The 21,454-nt window shown below is 42.9% G+C and overlaps 1 protein-coding gene across 1 annotated transcript in view; it reads left to right on the forward strand.

The window, feature by feature from the left end:
- The window catches only part of LOC117483630 (dynein heavy chain 9, axonemal-like), a 29,775-nt gene extending 9,157 nt beyond the window's left edge, over positions 1-20,618 (forward strand). The window contains exons 8-9 of the mRNA XM_034132008.1: positions 11,836-11,995; positions 20,436-20,618. Coding sequence (XP_033987899.1) covers positions 11,836-11,995; positions 20,436-20,618 — 343 coding nt within the window. The remainder of the gene's footprint in view (positions 1-11,835; positions 11,996-20,435) is intronic.
- Positions 20,619-21,454: the final 836 nt, after the last annotated feature.

A 21,454-nucleotide genomic window follows, 5' to 3' on the forward strand; every position in this document is an offset into this window, starting at 1 on the left:
GTCATATCGCCCGCCACAGAAGGCTATGATACCAGATGTATATATGCATTAACGGGGACTGTGTAGAGAGGGTGCCTTCATTTAAATTCCTGGGAGTCCACATCTTCCAGGAGCTCACCTGGTCCACAAACACCACGGCAGTGATAAAGAAGGCCCAGCAGCGACTGTACTTCCTGAGACTGCTCAGAAAGAACCATCTGAACCAGAAGCTGCTGGTGACCTTCTATCGCTCTACAGTTGAGAGCGTCCTCACATACTGCATCTCTACTTGGTATGCAGGGTGCTCGGCTGCCGACAGGAAGGCTCTGCAGAGGGTCATTAACACGGCCCAGAGGATTATTGGCTGCCCTCTGCCCTCCCTGGAAGACATCACCAGCTCTCGCTGCCTCAGGAGGACCAGTTCCATCCTGAAGGACTCATCCCACCCAGCCCGTCATCTGTTCGACCTGCTGCCCTCGGGCCGGCGCTACCGTTCACTGAAAGCCTGCACCTCCAGACTCACAAACAGTTTCTTCCCATGGGCCATTAGGACATTAAACACACAAAAATAACCCCCCATATCCCCACTGTGCAATAATCATGGTCTGTGTCTATGTATACACTGTAATATTTATCATATATATTTTATCATAATTCTATTTTATTCATTTATTTATTTATTTATTAATCCTGCTCATCTACATGACGATCCGAAGCTGTGTGCACTACTTGCTGGTCGTAACTGTCAGACCTTTTAATCTGTGTTTTAATATGTCTGTTTTTAAAGCACTCGCTGGAGCAGTGACTATAAATCTCGTTGTATTCTGTACAATGACAATAAAAGATTTTGAAAAAAAAAAAAAAATGTATAAAACGGACAAGTCAAATCAAGCAATCTGATTGGTTCTTAGCCGTGATATAATGAGCGTATATCACGGGTAGAATTGTAGAAGTCAGTATCCCTCCGCGTCTGAGAAAAACTACAACCGTTACGAAACTAACTAACAAAGCTTAAGATGGAAACATGTAAGGGATAATGTGCAGCAAGGACTTATTGACCGTTTTTAAGGACGCTCACACCTGCAGAAAGAAGTCCGGTCGATTTAACTGTATACAGTTGGGCTGAAAAGCAAACTGCATGCAGTTTGCTTTTCAAACTGGGACAAGAAAACAGCGGAGAAGTAACGGGGCAGAAAACCTCCTTTTTACGCAACGGTCCAGACATAGACATCAAACGGCAAAATATATTCAGTTGCCAGTTACTTTGGGATTAGGGCAGGGATATATAGATACTTCCCAAGGTTTGTGCTACTTTTAAAGCAAGCAACGATGTTTTCAAATCTGTAATCAAAAAGGTCCGCAACAACGCTATAGAAGCAGTTCCTACCGTTGCTACGTAGTTCAAACAGTAACAACGGACTAGTTTTGATCTGCCTGTCGGTGTGGGTGCACAATAAATGGCAACATACAAATGAATGTAAATAAATAGCCAAATAATCGATCAACGCTCTCTGTCTAATATGTTCGCTAGCTGTTAGTAACACTAACAGCTAGCATCGGGCCGAACCACACCCCTTAGCTGTGATATAATGAGCATATACCACGGCCTGTCGTGAGCTATTACTTAAATATATTTTCATTTTTGTTTTATTCTACTTCTAATTTCAAGTCCATACAATCATTGACAAATCATATCAATATTCTCTTTTAGCCCTCTGTAGTTTACAATGAAAGCACTAATCGAAGTATTACATATTTTGTAGGAAATACAGGCAGGACTCACCGACCTTCAAACATGCTATCAAATAAAGGATGAACATGACCGAGGTTATGGGGGTGCACCTCAATGATACTCAAACAAGGGGGGCATAGAACAAATGATAATAAAAAGACACAACAATCCACTTGCTAACAAATGCTGGTCGTACTGGTGTAACATACATTATCCATTTTTCCTATCTTTTCCAGATATTCCATAGCAAAAGTGATTCTATCCATCTGAAGTCATCATAAACAGTGTCAATCCACTCGTCGATGGTAGAGGTCTTAAAGGAGACAAAAAGACACCTTCAAACTGATTTATCTGAGTTTAATACAGCTTAACCTTGTGAAATAATGCAAAGTAGGACAGTGCCTGCAGCGCCTAGTTATCATCGGACAATCTTTGGTGATCAAAGTTTGGTAAACTGGTTAAGAGAACCATTAACTTGTCAAAGGCTGCCAATACCTTCGCTCTTTGAAAAAAAGGTGATAAGGAACTAAATCTAGCATAGCGATTGTTGTTTGGCATTTTTAAATATTCCAGTTCCCTTTAAACCAATTCAAGTAAGTACAGTTTCAAAAATCCATCTGTGAGGGAGAAAATTGTTTTTTTCCTTTAATTGATAAACTGTCTAGGAGAAACAAGCTTCTCCTCTATTAATAAGCATCTGAAGCGCTCTCAGGATCTTTATTTGAATAATTATGTACACCCACCACTAGCGGAACCTTTTAGGAGAATCAGCCGGGCCCTTGGCCAGCAGCTCGTTTCTTCCCCTGCACATGATTCTGCAGGATTCCAAAACAAAGTTTGAACTGCACTGAGATGAATACCTGCCTCAGAGCCTGTTGGCATTCTGCAGCGTTTCACAGTGCGCTTTTCCAGACTGACCAATATTCCCTTTGAAGCCTGAACAAAGCAGAAACAATGGGCTTTGATGGGCGGATAAGCGGCCGGGTATCAACACTTCACCAGATGGTGCGAGCCCTCAGTGTGCCACCGGCTCCTATTTCAACAATGGACCAGGGAGCTGTGTGTCAAATCCTTTAATCCACAACTTGAGAAAACAACTCAAATCATGTTTTCTTCACGATATTGATACACAGTTTTCTTTGTACCAGAGGTTGCAAAAGAAGAAACTACCTCCCCAAATATCACAGGAGCTGCCAACAAAATCGGCCACCTCTCAAAAAAACATTTTAATGTATATTTAAAATAGTTTGAATAGCTATTTAAATAAGATTAAAACAAATGACAAAGTAGTGTACAAAGGCATTGAAATGACAGCTCAGTTACAGTGCAGTGCATTATAGGAATAAATAGCCCCACATTTGCTTTAATAAAAGGCTGACACATTTTGAGCCTGTATTTGAAAGAAGTGAGAGTTTAAGCAGACCAAGTTTTGAAGGAGTTTATTCAAAATCTTTGGTATGTAAATGCTTCTCCATGTTCAGTTTGAGGCTGGGACGATCAGAGAGGTCTGGCTTCACTATAGCAGGAGATTACGTGGAGATTAAACTAATCAAAGCCTCATAAACTAACAGTAATATTTCAAACTCAGTTGTTTGACACACAGGGAACCATTTTAAAAATGCTCCCTGAACCATTTAGTTGTTCAAACTAAACAGACAGACAGGCACGTGCACACACACGCACACACACACACAATACATAATCTCTTAACCAGCAGCGGTTGTGGTTGTGGTATTGATATCAATGAAAGCATTCAGTTTATTACTCTGATCAATAAAGTCCTGATCGTCTCCATCCGTTCACGTCCATGATGCTGTTGATTTGTATTGATAGGAAATGTGCAGACTGTGTTAGTCGTGACAGCAACTAATCATAAGCACAGAGCAAAGATTATTATTATAATGGTGATATGTACTTTGTTGAGCCCACACTAAGACAGTCAGTGCTGCCCATAGGACTGTATCAATTCAGGATTTGTCCTTTCCGTCATTCTACAGCCTACAGCCTTTTTCTAGAATGCTTCTATCAAAAGTCAGTTAGGATCATGTAAAAGGGGGCAGCTTAATGGAGAGCTGTGTAGATGCTGAAGTAATTCCCTGTTGTTTCACATTTTTTAAATAGTCCTTCCAGGAATATATCACCTGACTTTGAGAACTTGGACTCCATAAAAGATGTTCTTGAAAACACTGTATTTTATTTAGTTGTTATTTTTTCTCAAATTGATTAGATAATGTGTTGGTATTGCAGTAGAACATTAACTAATTGGCAGTCCTTTGCAGCTTTGTATTCAGTCGCTCCAGCCTGTTGTTCCATTGTTCTGCTAACCTCATGAAGATCTGAAGGCCACGTTGTTCTGTTGGCTGGGCGAATTGCAAACCACGCCCCGTAAAACTCCCAAAACGTTTTGTGAAGCCGCCATTTCATTTCCCTCGCATTAGCATTATTAGCATTAGCATTAGCCCAGCGCACAAACGGAGAGAGACTAACTTATGGCAACACAAAAGAAAACATGGGAGCGGTGGAGATGAGGAGGTGTCTGCGTTTCTGGCGATTTACTCAGGAAGACTCCCAGCAGCTTCTACTGAAGCCAGTCCCCAACTCCGGGGACTTCCGGCCGGGTACTTCAGGTGGCAGTATACGCCGTGAAGTTGTTTGCGGCCTGCCAGTCAACCCAAAGCAGAAGAAGAAGAAGTGACGCCAGCGGCTTCATTTGACTAATCCTCCCTCAGGGACTTATTCCGGTGTGAACGCGATCTGCTCTTTACTAACTAAGTTCTGATCAGCGACGTGCAGTCAGGGGAGGCAGGGGAGGCAGAGCCTCACCTGTCATACTCCAATGTAACAGAAAAACAATTAAAGAAAAACTAAATAGTAATAATAATAAAATGTCTCCACTGATCTGTGTTGTAAGTGTGATTTCTGTATGATTCCAATCGCTTTTATAGTCAAAATCAGCAAATTGGCAGAGCTCCGCTACAACTACATGGGAGCGATGAGGAGTGAGGCAGGGACGAGCTCTGCCTCACGTAAGCCCACAGTAACTGACTGGAGCGTGGGCACTAATGTAGCGCGGGCACTTATTTTGTGAGCGCGCTCAAGCCAGGCTCATTTGCTTACTGTGGGGTAAGGTGAGCTCTGCCTCACCTCAGAATGCGTCACCCCACAGAAACTGGCTGGAAAGCGGGCCCTAAGCGCATGCCTGTTACCATCTCACTGTATGTCACCAATGTAATGTTTGTAGATCCCTTTATTACATTTATCCTCACCATCCATAGTCTCTAAATAACTTCTTTCACGTATATATGATATTTAGGCCCGCTGGTCTCATCGTACAACGGCAATGAAAAAAGCATCAGGAGAGGCAGCCATAACCTCTGCCGCACTGAAGGGGGCGCACGTGAGCCCACAGGTTCTTGTTGCTACTGTTATTCTACGCAGAGACTGTAGACGCAAACAACAAACTAGACTTTTGTTTTGAAACTAGAGGAAGATAAGGAGGACTTTTACAAAAAAGTAATGGAGATTGTTGTCCAGAAGGATAGCATGGACTTTATCTTCAAGTCAAGAGGCCTGTACTACGAAGCTGGTTCAACCTAACCTGGATATGTTTGAGTTAGCCGGTTGGCCCAATCCAAAACATACGCGCTCTCGCTAAACTGTACCACGACGCTGGTTATCAAGTGGATCGCTCAAGCCAGCCGTGTCCTATCTAGTTAGGTGCGCGTTCACATGAAAGGGGTGGTATTTGGAGCATTCGACCAATCACAAACATGGACAAGCGTACTGACAGCGCAGCGTCATACTTCCTGAATGAAAAGTGAACTTTAATATTAGTCAAATATGAAGAAGTTAAACTTTAAACATCCATGACTTAAACACTTTATCCAGGATAAAAGCCACATAGCTGCACCTGCAAGGTGAATACAGCTGGTAAAAGAAAAAGTGTTTGAATGCGTACATTAACAGGTTTATGAAATCACTGCCCCGTCTAAGACACGAGTGGATCTGACTTTAATTACATTTGACTCGAGTGTTTCGTCAACTTAATGTGTTGCTTAAAATAATACTTCTGCATACAGTATGTGACACCGTGAGTGTTGCACGGCCAGATACGGCTCAGCTGACTCAGATAAGGAAATATATGAGACATTATGATGTGATATGATATGAATGATAATGGGACACATCGACGTCTGCACTCACAGTGCCGCGGACTGTACGTAATGTTACTTTGATCCGGTTACTTATGTTGTGGCAGATATTTAAGTAAGCTTTCTTAACGCTAATGTTATAATAGTCAGATTGCTCTGAAGATGGGAGGGGATATTCTATTAATTTTCACGTTCACACAGTCGGTGGTTTTTGCCGGCCGTCTTTCCTGCAACGGCAGTTTTTCTGTATTTCCTCTATCCTGTAATATGACTTGATAGCTTTAAACTCCGCACACGGAGCTCTGATTGGTCAGCAGGCGGTGCTTTCACTGAGTTGATCTCTTAGCCTGCAACCTAACCTCCTCCCGAGGAGGTTAGCCGCTCAGCATAAGTTACCATGGAGATCTAGCCCGCTAAAGAGAGAACCAGCGTCGTAGGACCGGAAAGCCAGAGTTTTCCCTGAAGTCAGCCGGCTAAGAGAAAATCCGGCTTCGTAGTACAGGCCTAAGGTAAGACCACAATTGTAATGAACATGGTTTCTTACTAAGAAAGAACAATCCAATATTTAGATTTTGGGTATCCTTTTGTTGAACGGTCTGTTTAAAATGAATCGAAGCATCAGACTAAAAAAGCTTTTGAAAATAACCGAATATTTCGATTAAGGTCAAAATATAATATTTGTAAATCTGACTCTGAAAGAGCCATGAACCTCACCGCACGTCACTGGTTCTGATGAACTAAGTACGGCAAAGTATTGTCTGCAACACAAACCAGGAAACCACGACAAGCTGGCTTAAGCTGGAAAAAGACAATAGTGAAGATTTGTTCTCACCCTATGGGTCCTAATCTGGGCGAGGATGAATATCAAACCAGAAGTTATCAGAATGGAAGACGAGGCCTACTAGATCAGAGCTGTACGGCAACAAGGGAGGTGGACAAACTCGGATGCAGTCACTGACAGAGCAATAACATGGACATGAAAATCCCACGGGCAGGACTGAGCTTCCTCATTTGGTCCACTGACAACACCCTTCCTACCCAGAGCCAGTATTGATGGGGCCACAACAATCTGAAGATCAGAAGATGAACTAGACAAAGTGGTCTGTCCTGACACCTGGACAGGATTAGTTAATGAGAGTGGACCTGGACAGACAACTGTAGGTCCAACGTGAGATCATCACAACTCTCCCACGACCAGACATTGTCCTGTTGTCCCTCTGCTAGGTCTGACTGTCCCATGGGAGTAAGGCATGGGGGCAGCCTTTGATAATAACAATGATAATGCATGGTATTAATATAGCGCTTTTTCTGGTGCTCAAAGACGCTTTACAAGCAAGTAAATACAAATAAGAACTAAAGTAAAAAGTGCTAAGGCAGGTGGAATAGTAGCAGGTGAAGGCAAGAGTGAAGAGGTGATTTTTGAGGGCTTTTTTGACTGACGTGAGAGTGTTGGCAGATCGAATGTGACTAGGGAGGGGGTTCCAGAGGGAGGGGGGGCTGCATCGAATGCCCTGTCGCCCCAGGTCCGGAGCTGGAGGGTGATGTGGACCTTTGGACATATTGAAGTTCCTTTGAGAGAAAGAAAGAGAACTATAGCAAGCTGAAGCAGGGTGGAAGGCTTCTACCTACCCTGTGGAAGTCGGCTACAGAGCTTTCGCAACAATTCAATAACTATTCCCCAAGGCTCTGGGAGCTACCGGGTCCCGGCAAAAGAAGGCACTCAAACAACTGGCTGAGGACGCCAAGCAAGGGAGTTTTTGGCTGTGGCCCAGAAGGAAATATCTTAGGATCAGTTGTAGGGAATGATAGGGACATTTCCCCAATTGCTGCCCCACCACCTCGGTGTTCTGAGATTAATAACCCTCTGAGGTCTAAGCCCTCTAAGGTATGGCTCGCCTGGACTTGTAAAAATGCTTGTAAAACATGAACCCTGTGCTGCATAATCAAGTAATATACATGTTATTTTCCTAACAAGCTAAGCTATCAGCATATGCAGGCAGCAGGGATGTGGCATGAATGTACAAATAGTTATGAGACCATATATACAAAATAGAAAACAGGACGAAAATGTTATCACTCAGAAATGTATTAAAAACACAGACATTGAAAATAAGTCTAGAAGGCTTTGGACACCAGCAAATTGTTATTTTAGGTGTTGGTGACCATGGGGGGAAAAATAACATCTAAAAGCACAAAAAACAATATGTTTTTTTTACAATATTTACAAAAAAAAGGAGTTCTTGTATCAAACAAGTTAGTTGTCCCACGCCTCGAAGCAGTTTCTGTCAGGTGCAAGGCAGAGGGCTACATCACATTGTCTACACCCCCAGGGTGTGGACAGACTGGCCTGCCCACAATAGAGTGCCACAGTGACGCGTCCTAAAACCCGGGAGTAAGCTTCTTCCGGTTCCCTCGACAAAAAAGCAATGCAATTTCTCCATAGGATTTTGGAAAATAGCTCGAAATAAGGTCTGTTGTTGACACACATTTAAGAGACAGATCACGTTTTGTTCAGTTGGATAATCTCCACATGTCTTGTCATGTCATGTACTTTTATAATTTTTCGAATCATAAATCTATCGATCATAAATCTATCGATTAGAAACAGGCCTTTAGTCCAGCTGAAGCCTTTTTGCTTTTAGAGATGGGCACTGGTAGGTGTCCACCGGCAGACCTAGTTGGAGGAACAGCAATAGTAACCCCACACAGCTGGGCTGTCAGCTCCACCAGAGAGGAGTTATCATTGTCCTTACTGTATAAAAGTGCATATTGTGACGACACTGATTGCCTTACGCATGTCCACTGTGATCAGCACTTTTAAGCAGCTCAAACAACAGCCTCTGATTCGTCAATAGACTTCGCGCAATACCTCATGGGATGTATAATTAGATCTACAATCTTTATCTAACTCCAACGGTTCCCAACCTGTGGGCCTTGGACCCCTAGTGGTCCGCGAAGGCATTGCAAGTGGGCCGCCAAATTATTAATTTATTTTCTTTATTTTTGTACAGGCTAAAGACACAAACATGGACATAACAATAACATATAGGAGATTAGATTCCCATCCCAGACAAAAACAGAAGAAATAAAGATACAGTCAGTAGGATCACTTCAACATTTCACAAACAAAAATAGGTTGACAACCAAATACCACCAAAAACACAACATGGCAAGCATATTTATTGTTCCTTTAATCCCACTCTTCGTTTCATGGCGTGTTGAACCACCCTTTGATTTTTTTGTGGCAATCATTTTTTCCAAAATAAATTTTATTTTAACTGTGTGCGGTCTTCATCTAAAAGCCCAAATCAAATATTAAAGGGTGTAAATGTCAATTCAATATTTGCCGCCAAATAATTTGCAAAACATTATGATTTGTGTGGAAACTAGGGCTGTCAAGTTAACGCGTTAATAACGCAAAAAAAAAATAACGCCACTAATTATTTTAACGCGATTAACGCATGTGCATTTTTTGTCCTCGGCTGCCCCGTAGTTTCAGAGCGCATCGAGTTTAAAATACTATCTAATCCAAGCACACTGCTGATGCCGACAGCCCCGCTCCTGCCGCCCGCTTGCAGCAGACCACACTTGAAAATCATAATCACGATTATTTTGGTCAATAATTGATATCACGATTATTAAATACGATTATTCATTGACTTTGAAAACATCCATTTATTGAACTTTAAAACAAATAATAATTTGAACAGTATCTTGTTAACTGTTGATTACCCTGAACGTATCATTCAACTGAAAAACCAATACAAAAATAAATTAAACCCTAATAAATGATATATTTAAATAAATAATATCAAAATAATAAATACCAATAAACAAGATCAACAAATATTTTGGAGCGCACTTCCACAAGCTATTAAACATATATACATATGATAAATACAAATAAATTAGACTAAAATTAATTAGATCAAATATGTTGTAGTGCATATCACCAATATGTGCAATAGTTTTTTTCGATTATGTTGTTTTTGTAATTGTGGCAGGCCAAAATCGTAATTGCGATTAAAATACGATTAATTGCACAGCCCTACTTGAAAGTGTAGACGCCTGGACACGTCTACGAGCAGCAAACTTTCAACAAAGATCGCTAAAGCTAGAGCTTGCAGGCCAATTAACATTGTGGAGGACGAGGGGCTGCGTGATATAATTCGGGTCGCATCCAACGACTGCACTTATGAATTGCCTTCCAGAGCCACCACTGTGTCGACAATACACAACTTGTATGAAGTCCAAAAAGCGAAAGTAGGAGGATTTAAGAAAGACTTCCACAGTTGCGCTCACCGGAGACTATTGGACTTCACTCAGTAATGAGTTACCTCGGGGTCACAGCGCATTATTTTGACCCACAGTGGGAACTTCAGTCTCATGCTTTGACAGTTATGAAAACAGAGGAGCGGCTTTTCGCCGACCACTGCGCACACACACACACACACACACACACACACACACACACACACACACACACACACACACACACACACACACACACACACACACACACACACACACACACACACACACACACACACACACACACACACACACACACACACACACAGTATTATTGTATGAGAGAGGTTCCAGGTTGAATTGAGGCGAATATTTGTAATGTTCAGGTTGTTGTGTTTAATATTCATGAGAATATTTGTCATTGTTCAAATGATAATAAACAAACATATAAAGCATATTTGTCCACTCATATGTTGATAAGAGTATTAAAAACTTGAAAAATATCCCTCTAAGGTACATTTAGAACAGATACAACATTTGCGATTAATTTGCGATTAATCGATAAACTATGGACATCATGGGATTAATCGCGATTAAATATTTGAATCGACTGACAGCCCTAGTGGAAACATTTTCATTATTAAGATTTTTTTTTATTTGAACCTCTATTCCTTTCTCTTTCTTGATCCTCCTTAGCAACGGTCATTACAGTCCATGACAGTGGTCTGTTCTACTGGATTTACAATGTGTCACATGTTCTGAATTGACCAATCAGAACTTTATTTAGTCTCCCTATTGTTTATGGTTGAATGTGGGCCGCGAAAAAACAATTGGATTCTTAAGTGGGCCCTGAGTTGAAAAAGGTTGGGAACCGCTGTCCTAAAACATCTGACTCTACTTCCATCATGGATGAATGTTCATAAAACACATCCATTGTTTGTTTATACGCTTTTCGAAATCTCTAATAAACATTGTTTTTCTAGAAAAGATTGCCAATTGCCTTGAAATGGTACAAACAACAGCACCATGTTTGATGGGGGCATGGCGCTGAGCTATATCATGATGTTGAAAGTGAATTTTATCTCACTCTGTTGTGGAGATATTCCCGCAAGAGTGCAGAGAATCTTTTCCGTCGCCGGCAACAGCACAGACCCCCGAAACATTGGGAAAGAGAGGCTTCCAGCTGGGGACCCTGCAGCTGGGGACCCTGCAGCTGGCCCCATGGTAGACAGGCAGCAAGGCCCAGCAGGAAGCAAAAACCTGTGCTTTCATCTGAGACACTTGCTAAAGGATCTCCATACGTTTTGTGTCCAGATGAGATTTTAGACTTCATTTAAAACTTGTTTAAGTTGAGTCCTTTTGTATTACAGAAAGAAGAATGAGTGTGCCTATTGTTTTCTGAATTTGTAAACAATTATAAACATATGTATTCAACTTAAAAATAATACATTTAATTTATAAAGGTGCCTTTCGAGGCTTTCAAGGTCGGAATGAACTTGCATTTAAATGAGTTATAAACCAAAAATATGATTGTTTTCTATTCTGTTAAGAAGAACCATTTTGAAAACTCCTGCTGACACATTGCTATAGAAGACTCAGAAGTGTGTGTAAGTGGAATGGAGTGCTGATCATTTTCTAGAACATTCAGTCCAGTCAGTCAAAAGCTTTTTTTTTCTTGGTGGCTGTCCAGTCCTGATCATGTGCATTTCTCCCTGATATGTTTAGGTGCTACATCACCCTGACCCAGTCCCTCCACCTGACCATGAGTGGAGCTCCAGCAGGGCCCGCAGGCACAGGGAAGACCGAGACCACCAAGGACCTGGGCAGAGCCCTCGGCATCATGGTCTATGTATTCAACTGCTCTGAGCAGATGGACTACAAGGTGAGCCAGCAGGTGCACGCAGCTCATTTGCATTGGCAGCATCCTTTATTATGAGTGTTTCTTTTCATCTGTGCATTTATCAGCGATATTTCAAGTTGTCAACCAACTTTCTGTCTTTTCATCTTCCTTCTGCCAGCAGGATTGTTATTTCTTATCTAAACCTTGTCAAAATGCACTACCAGTCTCCACCTTGGTGTATTATGCGCTCATGTACTGCACACACTTTCTGCATAAGAAGTGCTGAGAAGAGACCTAAACATAATCTTGTGATCTGACTTGCTCCTGCTTCCCCCAGACGGGGGCATTATTACAGTGTAGCTGTGTGCAGCCCTCCGGCTACACACAGCGCAGGGAGGTGTCACAGAGAATTGCTAATACACTCGTTGAGGAACACAGAGCCCCACCAAGTTACTCATTTTCAGTAATGCACACACACTCAAGCTGAATCAATCTATCAAGCAGTCAGCCTCTGTTTGTGTCAGACAGGGTTTTAATCGGCATGTTATTGGAGAGAATGTCTGCTTCTTCCCTGCCAGCTGCTCTCTGGAGGGCTGTTAAACTGCTTCAGAGTTAATGTTAAGAAAACTCCAAAATAGGTAGGAGACATTTAAGCCTTTCTTATTCTGCCATCTGGTTTTATTAGTGTGAGGCCTTGTTTATGTATCGTTTATATTTATTTTATAAAGAGGGGATAATGGAAATCAATCAACATGAGCACTTGATTACCCCATTTATATGTGCCAGATTTATCCATTGAAGTTAATTGTTCTATCTCACACAGGCTCCGCCCTCTACTGGACTCTATGGGTACTACTTTCATTAATGATACGCGAGCGTTCACACACAAGTAGTATAAACGTAGCCGGCCAATCAGGGCGAGCCTACCTGAATGCGCGTGCAGCTCACAGTATACAGATGTAGCACTCCAGATAGGACTCTACCCAGCGGATTCCAACCAAAAACCCAGCGGATCCCAGTGGCTGGGGGATTAAAGCCCTCCCACTATTTCCTAAGAGGGCGTTGCCAAATTTCCCCATTTGTTCAATTACAGGATTTAACCATGAGATGGCGCTTCATTCACAAATACACAAAGACAACTGGGTGTTGTAGACCTTAGTCTGTTTGCAATGTTGCAGCTCTGCAGTTGTGTTTGCTGAATACTGTAGCATTTAATCACTTATTTGTTATGGTTTTCACAGGCTGCTATAACGAAAAAACATCAATATTTTAGATCAAATAAAGTATATCTAATCTTATTATCTTAATTGTAATTCAATAATATATAGTCTTTATATATTAAATAATCATAATAATGTAAATGTTTACACTTCTTTATTTTTTATGCTCATACTTTTACCTTTACAATAGTTTGCTTTAATATGCAGTATATTTGTTGTAATATTGTTGTGGTGTACACAGTACAGTAGATCGAAGTAAATCAACTCATACATTATCACGTATTATACAGTAATGTGTTGTATTATTAAGTAATATCATACATTAACCCCATTATAGCAGATGCCACATTGAATGGATGAACACATTTATGCATCAATAATTACAACGGAGTATTTCTAAATATAAGTTGTAAAAATACTTATATGTATTTAATACTAATAACATAATGATTCATTTTACTTTCAGATGATAATACTTTTCACTTGGGCAATTGACCATTTTGAATGCAGGACATTTACTTCTAACACGTATTTTTACCGAGGTAAATAATCTGAATACTTCTTCCACCTCTGAGTTTGGACCCTGTCACTGTTTTTAAAACTTTAATTCAATGTTTGATATTTCCAGAGACCCTTTCAGACCACTGCTGGAGAACAGGGTGGGGGGGGGAGAGTTTTGTCACATTCCAATGGGCCATTACTTTTGAAACAAAGACAGTCACAGCCCTGCGTTGATTTAAAGGGGACCTATTAGGGATGTAACGATATATGAAATATCGCGATATCGCGGTAAATAAATGTCTTAATACCGTCGTGAGACTGACAAAATCTACCGCGATTTTAAAAATGTTTTTATAAAAAAATGTGTTTAAACACATTTTTTTTTAAAACCTTTATTTAACCAGGTGGTCCCATTGTAGTGTTGCACGGTGTACCGATACTTGAAAGGTACCGCGATACCCTGCCGTTAAAAACGTTTCGATTCCTCCGTTTCATTAGTATCTGTACTTTAAGAATGACGGGGAAAAGTACTCCAGTGAGAAAGCGCTGTTTTAGGTGCCGTTTACACGAGGACAAAACGGCTTGTATCTGCATAGTTTCTCTTGCGTATAGCCCTATTATTTACATGAGGCCGATAGAAACGGACCCCACAAACGATAACGGGTCCCAAGGTGGATAGATTTGCAAACGAATCTCTCTGGGGGGTCAAACGAGTCCGTGTAATCGCCTCTATACGAATATTTCCTGAAAAAATAACGATAGCCCCACCTCTCCTGCTCACTGCTGTAGCATGGCCAGTAGCCATCTGTAACGATCAACTATCAAAAATAGCTGTGTTAATTAAACGCACAAGGGGTTCTTGAATGAAATAATATTATAAAAGGCAAACCAGAATTGTTAACGCCCAATATACTCCTTAAACAAAATAAACAGAGTCAGATTTCATGCATTGATCCATTATATTGACAATTTTCCAGCCAAACAACACAAACAAAATTAAACAGTCCGCTCTGCGATACACCAAACTTGTCTTTACTGCCTAATCCAGGCCATTATTGTTCATTGCTCCTGCGCCCGTCGGCGGCAAAAAGAGAAATGTTTGTGTCCGGGGTGTCCCAGAGGAGCGATCTCACCCGGTGTTTGTAGAGAATATCTCTCTTTCTGAGCCGTCCTCTCCACGGAGACGTGCTTCTTGGTCGGTCGATGCAATATCCACAGATTCGGTTTCTTTCAGTTAACTTCCCCGTTGCATTTATCCATATATTTACATGCTGAGGAAATGACTATATCCCGCTGAATACCAGCAATCGCCACACACACTTCCTCCTGTCAGTAGCTACTGCTAGTGCTACTGCTACTGACCATGCTACAGATGTTAGTGCAAAATCTACAGCTCCTCTACCACAACCATCAGCAACAAGTGGACATGGAGAATTACATGAACTACATGTTGCTAAATCCACCGCGGGGCATAAACAGAAGGGTAGCCATGGCAACATTGCTGCGGGGCTGCTCCAGGGTCTTCTTCGCTGCTTTTGGTGTATTTTGTGGCGGAAGTTACAGCGCCACTTACAGTCCCGGCATATGTACTACAGCGTTTCCAGCGGCCTCGTTTGAACACACGTTAAATGAAACGAATGCATGTGAACGGAAGACTTTTTTGAAAACGCATACTGTGCATAAACGCAAACGTTCCCGTGTGCACAACGCCTTAAGCTAAGGACCCAAAATCCGCGTTTCTCTAATAGGGGTATGAGCAGTATGAGGCATGGCTACAATGGGTGAACTGTTTGGTATTTTAAGCAAAAAACTTCACAGACATGTTTTGTATAGGTATGGCCCTACAATATATTTGCAGTATGTTTGCAGTCGCGAAAGCTCTAAGCCAATCGGACATGGACAAAAAAAAGGATCAGTCAAGTATGTGTCGAGGGGGAACTAGAGACATCCCGGATGTTTAAACAACTCGGGTGCACTGATAAAGCGGTTAACTCAGACACTCCTTTGGCTGACGTTAAGGCAAGTAGCAATGCTGTCCTTTCAGGGAAGAGAGCTCCAGAGGCTCAAATCGTCCTGTGACCAGAGCATCGAGCACCAGCGGAAGGTCCCACTGCGGGGCAGAGGCGCTCACCACTGGGCGCAGCCTGCTAACCCCTCGCAAAAACCGCAATCTTCTTTTTTTATATTGAAAAGAAGATGTTGTAACCAATGGGTCAAACAGGGAGGAGGCGGAATTCGCCCTCGTGTCCTGACCGGAGAAATCACCTCTCTCCGCCGGGACGCTTCCTCCCACCGCCAGTCCCTCCTGGAGGACGGAGCTCCCCTTCGCTGCACCTTGAGGATTCCTGCCCAAGTAGCCACCGTAGCCTTCGTTTTCAGTGGCTGCCACCACGTGGCTTCTACACACCGCCAGATGTCCGGCAGGGGGGGTGAAACGAAGGCCGGCTGTGCTGGACGGCCCCCGCCGTAGAAGCCCTGACGCAGGCGGCTCACCGGCCTCGGAGGTATCTGTGGGGGAAGTGGCAAGCCTGCACGCTCCGCCGCCCTAGCCATCACCGCCGAGAAGTCCTGACGAGCCGGCCTCTGCTGATGGCCTTCCAGGCGGTCAGCGGAAATCCCGGACGACGAGGTGTCATCATTGTCGTCCTCCTCTCCGATGCCCGGACCCGTCCGGGCTGCTGGGATGGCGAAGACGAAGTGCACTCCCTGCACGAGGTCCTCCATCTCCACCACGTCGAGCTCTGGCGAGGGCACCGAGTCTTCGCAGCAGCTGGCCCTAGGCTCTGGAACACTCTGCCCCTCCATGTGAGGTCGGCCCAGACCCTAGGGGTTTTTAAATCTACACTAAAAACACACTTCTTCTCTCTGGCCTTCTAGTTAGAGCGGAGTACGACTCCTGACTTTTCCTTGTGTTTTATTTTTATTTTTTATATATATTTGTTGTAATTTAACACTCGATACACCGAGTATGGGGATCATCACTTCCGACAGAACCCGGACACGAAGGACACGGGCGCTCCTCAGGTGAGTCCATATTCGATTGTCCGAAGGAAAACTTTTCCTTGTTCCTTTCTATCCTGTTATCTCTCGCTCAGTTACTCAAATAGCTGCTTAACTGAAAGAGAAAGGGATAGCAGTGAGCGGGCGAGGCCGCCTCTTATGCAGTGGAATGCGCGCGCATTCAGGTAGGCCCGCCCAGGGGGCCGGCTACGGGTATGAGTCTCAGTGAAAGAATGTGTGCATAGATAGGATCGAGGGGAGTACCCATACAGTCCAGTAGAGGACGGAGCCTGTGAGAGATATAACATATATTTCATATTTCCTCTTATTATAAGCAATCTGAAGCTTCTGATTTAAGGAATGAGGTGCCAACTAAATAAATGAAACCCTATGGAGAGCTGTGATGTAACCTGTTTTTTTCTTTGTTTGATTTGTTAGAAAATGTGGGCTTATTAACACGTATATACATATATATTCAAGAAGTACAATTTGCCGTAGTTTGGACAACCCTGATGTAGTATGAGCAGCGATGTACTATTGATGTGTGAAAGGGGTTTGGTTGCACTACATTGTAAAATGTCAAAGTAATTTAAAATAGTTTGAAATAAAAAAGCCTGAAAAATATTTTAAAGCATATTTATTTAAAGGGGACCTATCATGCAAAATGCACTTGTGTACGTCTTTTATACATGAATACGTGTCCCCGGTGTTCCAGGGAACTCACCAAGTGTCAGAAAACACAACCCTCTCTATTTTCCTCCATACCCAAATCTCTAAAAAAGGGGCTGCAACGGATCTGATACAGACTGATCCAGATTTCAACACTTCTATGTCGTCACAGAAGTGGCGCTACGGCTATTGGGCCAACTCTCCACCTATCAGGGGAATGTGGGGTTGGGCCACGGCCGGCCATTGCCGCTCGAAAGCGCTGGAGACGCTGTAGTACATATGCCAGGCCTGTAAGTGGCGCTGTAGTCTGCCACAAAAGCAGCGAAGAAGACTTCCCGCCCATAGTTACCATGGTTACCCTTCTGTTTATTCTCCGCTGTGGCTTTCTTTCTCCCTCCCCGAGGCAAGCGTTTGCTCCCGCTGCTTTAATTCAATGCAATCCCTCCCCTTCGAGGCAAGCACTGTAATTCTCTCCGGTTAGTCCACCAGCAGATGACAAACACCGACCTCTCCGCCTCTTCCAAGGAACGAGGGGACCGTGCGGCAGAGTTTCAGTTTCTGTTTGTTTCGCCGGTCAAGATGTCCGTTAAAGTTTAAATCTTCCGGACAAAATTTGAAAAGTGCCGGTCAAAGGTCTTCTTTGTTATTTATTGAGCTTTAAAACAAATGAATAACGACTCTATAGGCCTATAATAATATAATAAAACACGGAGGACGGAGATCTTTTTTTCTCCCCCTCTTGACTTGATCAGAGCACGGCTCCCCTCTCCTGCAGGGGGGCGTGGTCAGCTGCAGCTCACAGAATCAGCCCCGTAGACTGCATATGGTCTGCATGAAGAGAGACTCAGCTTCACCTTTGAGTCTCAGTTGTTGAACTGCAGCTGGCAGTATCATCGTTTGTTCAGCTCCATCGCCCAGGATCGCGTAGGTGTTAAGAGACTTGTCCCCATGGCTGATGATGACTGGCACCACCTTGAGGTAGACCTTCCCTCCTTGCTTGGAGTTGGAGAGCACAGCACGATTCTTTGGCGTGATGAGGTAGACACCTGGATTTGGCTTAGCAACACAATGGAGAACTATTACAAATATTAATAATATAATGCAGATTAAGGAGAACAAGGGGAATTTACAAAATAGTCATATAAAGTATCCTGCACATTCATGAAACGTCTTGAATTTAGTTTTTGATATTCAAGGTCTAAAATTCTATTAAAAGTGCAGATACCCAGGCCGTATCAGCTTCATGAGGTGATTATATGTATAGAATGTCTTTACAGCTTGTCGTGCTGCACACAAGTGGCTAAAGAAATGATGATGGAAACGTTATGTGTGTGCCTCCTAGTGAACTCGTCCCCTCCAAATGACTTGAGGAAGTTCTGTTGGCTTTGCGCGCCTTCTCCATCTTCGCATCATGCATACTTATTCTCTACACTTTGAGCTCTGTGTAGTTGCTGAATAGCAACCTAAGGGAATCAGCCATATTGTATTTCCGCTGATGCTAGCTTTTCTGCTATCTTGCATTCTGTTATCCTGGATCAAAAGAGCCTCTCTCTGGTGTATTCACATCCTGCATGCTGCTGCCCCAGTCACTGTCTTCATGTATGTGTAATACTGTCATTGCCAAATGCATTGAGTTGATAAGAAGGCAGATCATGATGGTGATGGTGATGGAGATGGAGATGGAGCTTCTCAAAGGATTATTACTCCTTTCTAGACTTACAACATTCCCTTCTCTGTCTTTCCCTCCGACTGTGAATAAAAAAACGTATTCTGTAAGCTGTGTAAGCAAACTATGCTAAGAGTAAGAGCCAGAATAAATGTTGCATGGGGAAATAAAGAATAGGTCATGATAGCATATAGGTGGAGAGGTAGACCTTGAGAAGAGAGGAGTGTCCGGCTGCTTCTCTCTCACCAGCACTCACACACTCTTCAGCGCACAACACACACTCCCTCTGCTAACACAGGTGGCAGGAATAGTTCAACAATAAATAAAGCAGGGAAAAACAGAAGGCCTCAGACGTTACAACATGGAGATACATTGGTGTAGTTTGGCCTCTGTTACAGAATGAATATATTGAAGCAGCTAGTTCCAGTCCGTACATTCAAAAAGACAGAAAAGGATTACACTGAAAGGTGTTTCGTGTTTTATCACTTTTCATACCCCTTTTCACAGCTTTACTTCTACTCTTTGCTGTGTGTGCTTTTTGTATTTCCCTTGTCCTCTCTGTGTGACTGAGTGATCTGTAGCTGATAACTCATTCATGAAGAGATGTCCCTTTTATTTCCAGCTACGCTCTATTACCACAGGCATGTTCAATTCAGAAATCCTCTTACAGGCTGGAATTCTGGGCTTTTGTTCAAGGCAAGAGACAAACAGTCGCACACGATTCCACAAACTAGCTAGTGGCAGCAGGGTGCTGCTGGGAGCCGCTGCTTCACGGTGCCCCCCCCCCTACTGGACGCCTGCTTTTCCCCCACCCCTTCTCTACCAGGTTAACACAAGGGTGATTTATTAGTTTAAAGATAAACGGTAGAAATGATGGATCTGCTATATCAGCTGATAGTTCAGGTCAAGTGGATGAATATGACATTAAAACTGAAGGGAAGAAAAAACTTTGAAAGCATTCAGCCCCCACACTGTAGAAACTGAAAGGTTGACTGCTGCTGCTCACCCTGAAGTGGGTGTGGGTGAGGCAGTGCTGCAACATTGATTTTAAAAGGCTAAACACCAAACAAATATGAATTGAAGCAGAATATGCAAAACACGTTGTGAATTTCCTGTCTTCACAACGCTCTGATTTGTTTGGGAAATGTCTAAAACATTTACATGCAGCCACCACAGGAGTCCAATCCTACAATCAAATTAGCCTACAGTACATGTAGCTTAGCAACATATGCATTTAGCATCAGCATGTTAGCTTTGTTAATGTGAGCTTGTTAGCTTGCTGGCTAAGTAGCGCTTCACAGAGCTGCGAGCAGGACTGAAGACTCTTTGTTTAACATTCAATTTAATGAACCAAATGGAAAAAAGGTATTAAGGTTTCATACCAATTCATTCTACTCTGATTGTTATTTTCTTTCCTCTGCTAAAGGTAAAAAGCATCCAGGACGCCATTCGAGACAAGAAGCAGAGGTTTACCGTCATGAGGGAGGAGGTGAGCCTCTGCCCCTCTGTTGGCATCTTCATCACGATGAACCCAGGATACGCCGGCCGGACGGAGCTTCCGGAGAACCTCAAGGCTCTGTTCAGGAGAAGAAACACAGCTCTGAGTTAATGTTCCAGTCTTCATTTCTCAATGGTGTAGGTCAGCCGCGGCGCCAGGATCTCAATTGTGGGTGGGCCAATGTAATTTCGGCTGGGCCTGTTCTAATAGATGTTTCTCGTTAACAAAAATTAAATTAAAAGAAATGCCTGCATATCATTGAAGGTAACTGTGTAATGCATATTCCCTATAGTAAAGACACTTTTTCTAAACCCTTCTCTCTTAAACATTTTCACTTATAAGAAGCTTAAATATTATTTAAATGATTAAGCAGCACGCCGCAATGAGTGAAATGAAATGTTAAACTACTGCATGTTATTTAGTTTTGGTTCACAATACATTGATACATTTAGAAACAAAGAGCATACAACGGCAGAATACGGAATAATGAGCGAGCACCTGATGTGTGTCTGTGTGGATAGACCCTGATGTGTGTCTGTGTGGATAGACCCTGATGTGTGTCTGTGTAGTTAGACCGCAGCCTGATGTGTGTCTGTGTGGTTAGACCCTGATGTGTGTCTGTGTGGATAGACCCTGATGTGTGTCTGTGTGGATAGACCCTGATGTGTGTCTGTGTAGTTAGACTGCAGCCTGATGTGTGTCTGTGTGGTTAGACCGCAGCCTGATGTGTGTCTGTGTGGTTAGACCGCAGCCTGATGTGTGTCTGTGTAGTTAGACTGCAGCCTGATGTGTGTCTGTGTGGTTAGACTGCAGCCTGATGTGTGTCTGTGTGGATAGACCCTGATGTGTGTCTGTGTGGTTAGACCGCAGCCTGATGTGTGTCTGTGTGGTTAGACCCTGATGTGTGTCTGTGTGGTTAGACCCTGATGTGTGTCTGTGTGGTTAGA

The sequence above is a fragment of the Trematomus bernacchii genome, unplaced genomic scaffold, assembly GCF_902827165.1.
Source record: "Trematomus bernacchii unplaced genomic scaffold, fTreBer1.1, whole genome shotgun sequence".
Lineage (NCBI taxonomy): Eukaryota > Metazoa > Chordata > Actinopteri > Perciformes > Nototheniidae > Trematomus > Trematomus bernacchii.